Genomic DNA, 7,598 nt, shown 5'->3' on the forward strand with positions numbered 1-7,598 from the left:
CCTGATTCTCTATATCGCTTCCACGCGATATAGTTTAAACTATAGATAAACTTAAAGTAATATTTATTCCGTTCTATATGAAATAAATGGGTTAATGCACTGGTTCTGAAACTGTCGGTTACAAAAACTTACGCCATGCTTACGCCGATGTCCGACGATAATCTATTCACGAAGAGGTTAACTTCTAAACAAACTGCGGTGATGCGTCGGTGGGGGGGAGGGGGGTGGGAAAGACAAAATTTGGTTTCATCAAATTAGTTGATAATTAAGCACCATAAAAAGATTTGCGCGCTGGCGTTTCGAGCGTTAGTCCTTTATCAATGCGCTTTGTCGCCAGCTCCAAATCTTTGAGGGGATTTCCGTTTATGAACTCACTTGATAAAATCTAATTTTCATTATCTTTATTGATCGGAAAATCTCAAATTTTGATCGGTTAGCCATTTTAAGCCCTAACACGAACGAGGAGAATACTCAATAAAGAATCATCTCACCTGCCACGGGATCCCTTCTCAGTCGTCGCACTCGGCCAGATGAAGGAGCACCTGAAATCAGAAACCATAATTTGAGGAGAATGTAACGGACAGATTTACATCCTCTTCGGCCTTATTATTTACGAACTCCTAAAAATCAGCTCCCAGTTGGCTTCAGAGCATTGTATCCGCATCGCAAAGGTCGTGAGTTCAAATCCCTTTTAAGCTTTTCAGGCTTTCCTTTCGTTGCTACCGGAGAAACACTCACAAACGTCTTGGCACATGTCATAATCTGCTTGCATCTGACACCTTTAAGCTGTTGTCTCAGGATACTGTCCTCTGACTTGACGAACAAATGCCACAAAAGTGGGGGAAAGGTCAGGAATACAGCCATTTCTGATATTAACGGCTTAAAAGTATCCGTTCTAGGATACTTTGTGATGTTATCCGACCGTTCCGGGGAAAAAGGCCGAAACTACTTGCACACTTTATTTCCATTGCCTTTTTTCTCTCAAAAATGATCCCAGTAAACGGGAACCACTTCCACGTTTTATTTACCTCTTTGTGCTTGCTGACCTCCCCTTGTACCAGACCAAGTGGCTGATGTGCCAGGCCTTTTTAACTGTACCACGCTACCTTTAGTCCGATTTGGATCTGAAAGAAAGATTAAGTGATTGCAAAGAAACCTCGTCAACTTTAAAAGCCCACTACAGGAAAGACCTTCACCCTTAATAACGAGTAAATTTGAAAAAGAGAAGAAAAGCGAAGAAACAAACAAGTAAGTTTGTTTACTTGCACGCACAGAGACACACGAAGAAACTCGCCGTACCTTGTCTGGGTTTTGTAGCCGTACTTGTTCCCATTGCTGTGGACCCCGCAGAAGAATGGACACCAGCATCAGACGATACTCCTGCAAAGGAAAACGGATTGAGCGTCTAGAACACAAATTATTTCTTCTGACAGCTGATACACACTTACACCAGAAACGCGGCCTATATAAACGATATAGTGAACATTTGACCCAAATAAAAAATCATGAGTCCCAGATGAGATTTGAATCCCCCAACCTCGTTTGACCGAAGGTGAGGATTCCGGTACATCGCAAGGTTACACACACAAAAGTCCGCCTCACTGTAACTAAAACTAACTTACAAACTACACAGTAATTCTCACCTGAAGTGCTCGGTCGTGATTCGTCCTCCCTCGCAGAATCCCGAGATTCGAAAGTTGCTTCGTCACGTCTATACATACATTGGAAATAAGAAGGACAAAACATGGAATGTTTTAAACATAGAACATCTAAGAGCTACTATTTTAAAAACCATATTGTATCTTCTTGGCGTCTAAATTACAGAGACCACAGCCGTACGACAACAACAACGTCAGATTTATCTAGTTTCTCACATCATCTAGGGCACTTATGCAAAACAAAAACGTTCACACGTCAAGCCGCCATTTTGAGAGACTATTCGCCTTAGTCTTTGGTCGGTTCTTCTCGGTGAGCATATCGTGACGTACATCACGAAGACTGATTTGTGAGATAAATTCGTTGAATCCACGTCACTAACAAGAAAAATGACCCTTACGAGAACCTAAAACGCAAAGATTTGCCTTCCGTCCGTTGTTTAAGTCATCCGAGAAGTTGTGCAAGGAAGTATGTTTTTATCGGAGAAGGTAGTCTAAAAGTAGATGGGATTCTTGTCAAAGTCAGGCCAGTATGCCGATGAGTTGCGCTGCCTTCATAAGGAAGTTCTTCTTCAATTCTGTAGTGCAGAGAAATAATCTCAACTTAAATGGAATGTTTGTTACAGATGAAGAAGAAGGCGTTGGTTGAAAACAAACCTTTCTTTAGCTTCGGCCTCGTGATCTCCTGCTTCATCTTCTTTCAGTGCCTCTGCGTCGTCTAACAGCTCCACCACTTCAGTCTCTAAGCTTTCGGGATGTGCCTGTGACACGGGGACATTCTGTTCGTTGGATTCTTCTGATGCCTCAGTCACCGTGATTGCAGGCACCGTAGCTATGTTACCGCCTTCTGGTTCGCTCTCAAGGCTTTCTAGAGAAAGCTGTCTTGTGTCTGAACTGCTGCTGGGTAGTCGCTGGTTTGCGGGCTGACTACTAGTGTCAGATGCTTCTGGCAACCCTGAAATATTAACCCCACACAATATTTTTTAAAAAAGGAGACCATGGCGCAGATTGACAGCCATTGATATACGCGCTAATAGAATTTAAAAGACGAAATGGCAAACGCCATGAAAGCTAAAATTTGCGTTTTCCCAAAGAGTAAAGATCAAAGAAATTTGTTTGATTTTAGCAACTATTTTGCCTGTTGGCTTCAGATAACTAGCCAAACCTTTAAGGCCCCTTGACTACCATGTTCGAAAAGTTCATTCTCTCAAGTACTTCTATAGATTTCTTCGTTAGCTGGTTATGGGAATTTGGTGTTATACCAATATTACATCCTTAAATTAAGGTGATAGTAACTTGATTCTCAATACTTTTCTACCTAATAGTATACTGAAATTGAGAGGTGAATTTACATATTGCCCTTTGACGACGAGAAGCGTCCTGGTGTTTGTAGTTCCAGCGAATCTCTCTATTAGCAGGGAAAAGCGAAGTTGGGACTGTTGTCGAAATAATTTCTACAGATGAACCCCTTGTGGCATCACTAGTGCAACGACCGATTTACTCCTGAAGGACAACTTCCAAGGAAAAGAACGTTTACAGAGCTGAAATGGGTTCAGGAAGACGTTTAAACGAGTACTGTTGAATTGCAAGAAAATCACAACAGGAAAAGAATATACAAACAAAGATAATCGAACGCGACAATGAAAGGAAAAGAAACTATATCCAGCCGCCGATAAGCGCGCCGAGATGGCTTTAACCAATCTTGTATTTAAAAAGCACGAATGGAACAATTGGTTTATTAAATTTCATTAAACTCTGAAAACTCTTCACTTTTACAAAACGAACGGAAGTGGTTTCAGTTTTCAAAACCACCAGCATAACCAGTTTCCATATAAGGTAATGCGGTAATTCTATTGGTTGATACCCGAGATTGGATAAACCAATCACAACTATAAAAACGCAAACACCGCGATTGAAAATTTAATAACGTAAGATATTTTAAACCAACCACGAGGCGTACTAATGCAAAATCAAACAAATCACAAAATACCTTCAGATGCTTCAAACGAAAACCACTCAATGCACCTATCAGATGACTACCTTTTTCTTGCTGTTCGGAAAGTGTCAGCAGTAAGTATTTCCGTTGTTTTAAGTACTCTCTAACTGAAAGTTAACACTACTGCTTCACTACCATTAACCACTCCATATAGTCAAACTTCCTGCGAAGATTACAACTTTACTTTGCCATTGGAAAGTTGGGAAGACAAGTGCCAAGTAGAAAAAAAAACCCTTAGGTTATAGAAACGAAGTCGACACACGCAGTTTCTTTTCTAAAGGATTTCCTTCACTGTAATAAAGTTCTTGAGAAATCTACTTCCTTCGTGTAACAATCGCCAAATTTGAGGTGTGTGTGCGTGTTGGGGAAGGGAAGGGGGGGGGGGGAGGGGGGCGGGGAAAGGTGACAATTCTTGGACATCATTACTGCATTGAAACTCTGGCTAATCTACCTTTAATCTACCCTTTATGCTACTTCGCCTTTTTCTCGAAGGACTAAGTAAAAGGGTGATCTGATTCTTTCCTCCAACTCTCTGTTTTACAATCTTTAACAACGACGCACTTTTTGTCTTCCTGTAACTCTTTACTGCTTCCTCGCAGCTCCTACAGCCTCTTTTGCCAATGTGACTCCGCATTGTCCTACCTGTGGGAACCACGAACGAGGGCCTCTCGTTTGATGCTTCGTCTGAGCCACCCATCAAGTCTACTTGAGTATCGTCCACGCGGAGCCCTGAATGATAAAAGTGCACGCGTTAACTGGGGGCTCGTCATAGGTACAATACAAGATTTGAAGAGATTATATTTTCAGTGGTGACCTGGGGAGACTCGGAAAAAATCTGAGCGCTCCTTTGCATGAGTCGAGCCGACGACCTTCCGATTACTGGGGTATAATAATACATTTTACAACAAATAGGTCGTTGGTTGCCCCTGTATTTTACTTCTTCCAACGCCACCCGCCACCCGCCACCCATGGAAATTTGCTGCCAATTTTATATTAGTAGAGGAATATTTGTTTCGGTGTTTTACACACGGATCAGTGACAAATCCGGAGTTTGCATCCGATCATGAAACTTCGGGCAATTCTGGGCGCTTTCGTGTGGATAAAAATTGCTTCTTGGTAGTCCATTTTCTTTACGTCATGTACGAATTGATTACAATTTTCAGATACGCCCGTGAGCTTTTTGAGCGAAGGCTGAATACTTAAAACGCCTGAGCGGCATGGATAAAGGAAAAAGCGAATAAACAAACTTGCAAATTTGCGGCATTTTTAGAATCGCGCTCCTAAAGGTCAAAACGCCTGCAAGTGAGCGCTTTGGATTGTTTACGATGAAAATGCAATAAGTACACCAAAATGAATCGCTGTTTACGATCGGAATATTTAGAGGTTTCCTATGGTTCGCAACCACTGGCCAGTTCTGAAGAGTATTAGCAAGAGTGTGATTCTTATCAGGTTTTGCAGATTTATGACTCAGCAAAAACGTACACAACCCCTTTCACGTGACAAGCTCGTGACAGGTGGATCGAAGATGCAGGAATTAACCTAATGGTAACAACGAGCACTTAGCAAGTCAAGTTTATCCGAATGATGCTACAAACTACATTCGAAGCTAAAGGGTCTTGAAGCAAAAATTATCATTTGTTTCAGTTACAAAAAGGCGCGGATGATAAAAACGATGAGAAGTGCAAATAGTAGCATTTAAACAGTGGACGGGAAAGTAGACATTGAACATTAAACAATTCACACATTCAAATTTTTCGTACAAGAGAATCAACAGGATCGTCAGCCTTGCGTGTCAGAATTCCTTTTAAAACTGAAGATATTTTATGGCCGCTTTGTACAAACAATTTCATGACACAAACAGTGACACAAATGATCCGCTACTAACAATTCCGAGTAACTGAGAAAATCACGGGGGTACACAAGGTCAAAATCCTCGTTAAAATTAAAATTTAAAGCTTTTCATTTCGCAAAGACATTCGTGGCGGTGTACTCAACACTTGGAGGGACACTGTAGAGAACCGTCGGGATAGGCAACGATAGAAAGAACAGGAACATGGATAAAGGAGCAAAACGCTATGGGAAGAGAGGGAGGAGGGAATGAATTGTTCCGAAACATTCATCACATTTTTGTTTAATACCCGTGTTGCTTTCTTGCTAAGAAAGACATGGTTTTCTTTATGTCGTGTTCACGCTTTCTATGGTTTTGAGGCCCGAAACAAAAATTTTTACCCCTGACAAAACGCAACCAAAAGGAGTTCATAACAAACGTGACAATTTGATGATGTCACGGTGACTTTTCTAAGAAATCCAGATTATTTGAACATTTGACTTTAGGCATTTTCATTGGTTAAGATCATAAAACGAGGCAACAATGCATGAACCAAGGTCACACAATGATCAACACGGAAATCCGTTTTACTCTCTTCGTTTATATATCATGGATATCAAAACCTTTCTAGACAATATCCATGAACAAGCTTGTTGTCCTGTATGTATAACAAGGTTCACTAATCCAAAGCAGCTTCCATGCTTACACAGTTTTTGCCTTCAATGCCTGCAAAGGATTCAACAAACGAGCGGAATTCGAGACACTATTTCATGCCCCGAGTGTAGGCAGAATTTCAGAATCCCTGGAAACGGTGATCTTAACGCTTTTCCAACAAACTTTCGCATCAACAGTTTGTTGGATGCTTTGCCTGTCACAGAGTGCAATACGATCGGCATCAAATGTGGAAATTGCGACAAAACAAGCGGAGAATCTGCGTACTGCTTCACTTGTTGTTCGTTCTGGTGTGATGACTGCCTCCCTCTGCATAACCGGGTAAAAACATTTAAAGAACACCACGCTTTGGCTTTGAAAGACTTTCGAGACGAAGACTTTGAGACCATTTTAAAGCAGCCAACACTTTGTGGGAAACACGAGAAGAAAAAACACAAGTTCTTCTGTCCGGTGTGCAATATAGCTATTTGCAACGCTTGTGCTCTAACAGATCACGACGGTCACGCTAAGATTGTTTTGGAAGATGCCGCAAAGGAACGCAAATCGAGAGTCAATGCAGCAATTAAATTAAAGAAACGAAGAGCGCGGGAGAAGATGACAAGGATCGCGAAAATTGATGAAAACTGTATTTCAATTCAAGAACAAGCCGCAGGAGTGAAAAGAGATGTGCAGCAGTTTGCCGACACTTGCATTGCCGCCATTGAAGCGCAAAAAAATCAGATCTTTGATGAGGTGGAAAACGATGTGCGAGAAGCGTTGCAGCTTCTTGGAGAGCAAAGGCTCGCGATTGAAGAAGAAGTGAAAAAGCAAGAAGCAGATATCGAAAAAACCCAAATGATTTTAAAGCGAAGCACAAACTCTCAAATCATGCAGCCCCATGAATTTTTGGACAAAATAGTTCAGGAAAAGGTTGAAGAAGAAGAAGAAGAAGATTCAGCGGACTGTGACATCGAACATGTCTTCACCTTTATAAGGAACGAAAAGTTGTTTGATGACCTAAAAGTCCAACAAATAGGTTTTATCAGCAAAACGAGCTCGAAAACCTCAAGTGCTGAGGGAAAAGGGATCACTGAAGGAACTGTTGGACTTGAAGGTGAGATTGTTGTAACAACAAGGAACGCACAAAAACAACAATGTTACCATGAACACGACCGTGTAACGTTGGAAATCAGAAATCGTGAAGGCCGTGACAGTGCGATCAAGTCTCAGATCCAAGACAACAAAGATGGCACTTACAAGCTCCGCTATTTTGCCAAAGAAACCGGTACATGTCAGGCATCCGTCAAAGTCAATGGAAAACATGTTCATGGCAGCCCTTTTGAGGTTCAAGTCAAACGCAGACAGTTCAGACCTGTGTTATCCTTTGGAGAACAGGGTTCGGATGCTGGAATGCTTTGCAGTCCTTGGGGGGTAGCAGTGAATGACAAAGATGAGATTGCTCTTAGTG

General features: G+C 41.6%; 1 protein-coding gene across 1 annotated transcript in view; it reads left to right on the plus strand.

Moving 5' to 3' along the window:
* The first annotated feature begins 6,060 nt into the window (after window positions 1-6,060).
* Window positions 6,061-7,598, plus strand: part of LOC138036158 (E3 ubiquitin-protein ligase TRIM71-like) — a 3,315-nt gene continuing 1,777 nt past the window's right edge. Inside the window, exon 1 of the mRNA XM_068882511.1 lies at window positions 6,061-7,598. This exon is cut by the window's right edge and continues 1,777 nt beyond it. Within this exon, the coding sequence (XP_068738612.1) occupies window positions 6,089-7,598 (1,510 nt within the window). The 5' untranslated portion in view covers window positions 6,061-6,088.

The sequence above is a fragment of the Montipora capricornis genome, unplaced genomic scaffold, assembly GCF_036669925.1.
Source record: "Montipora capricornis isolate CH-2021 unplaced genomic scaffold, ASM3666992v2 scaffold_462, whole genome shotgun sequence".
Taxonomy (NCBI): Eukaryota; Metazoa; Cnidaria; class Anthozoa; order Scleractinia; family Acroporidae; genus Montipora; species Montipora capricornis.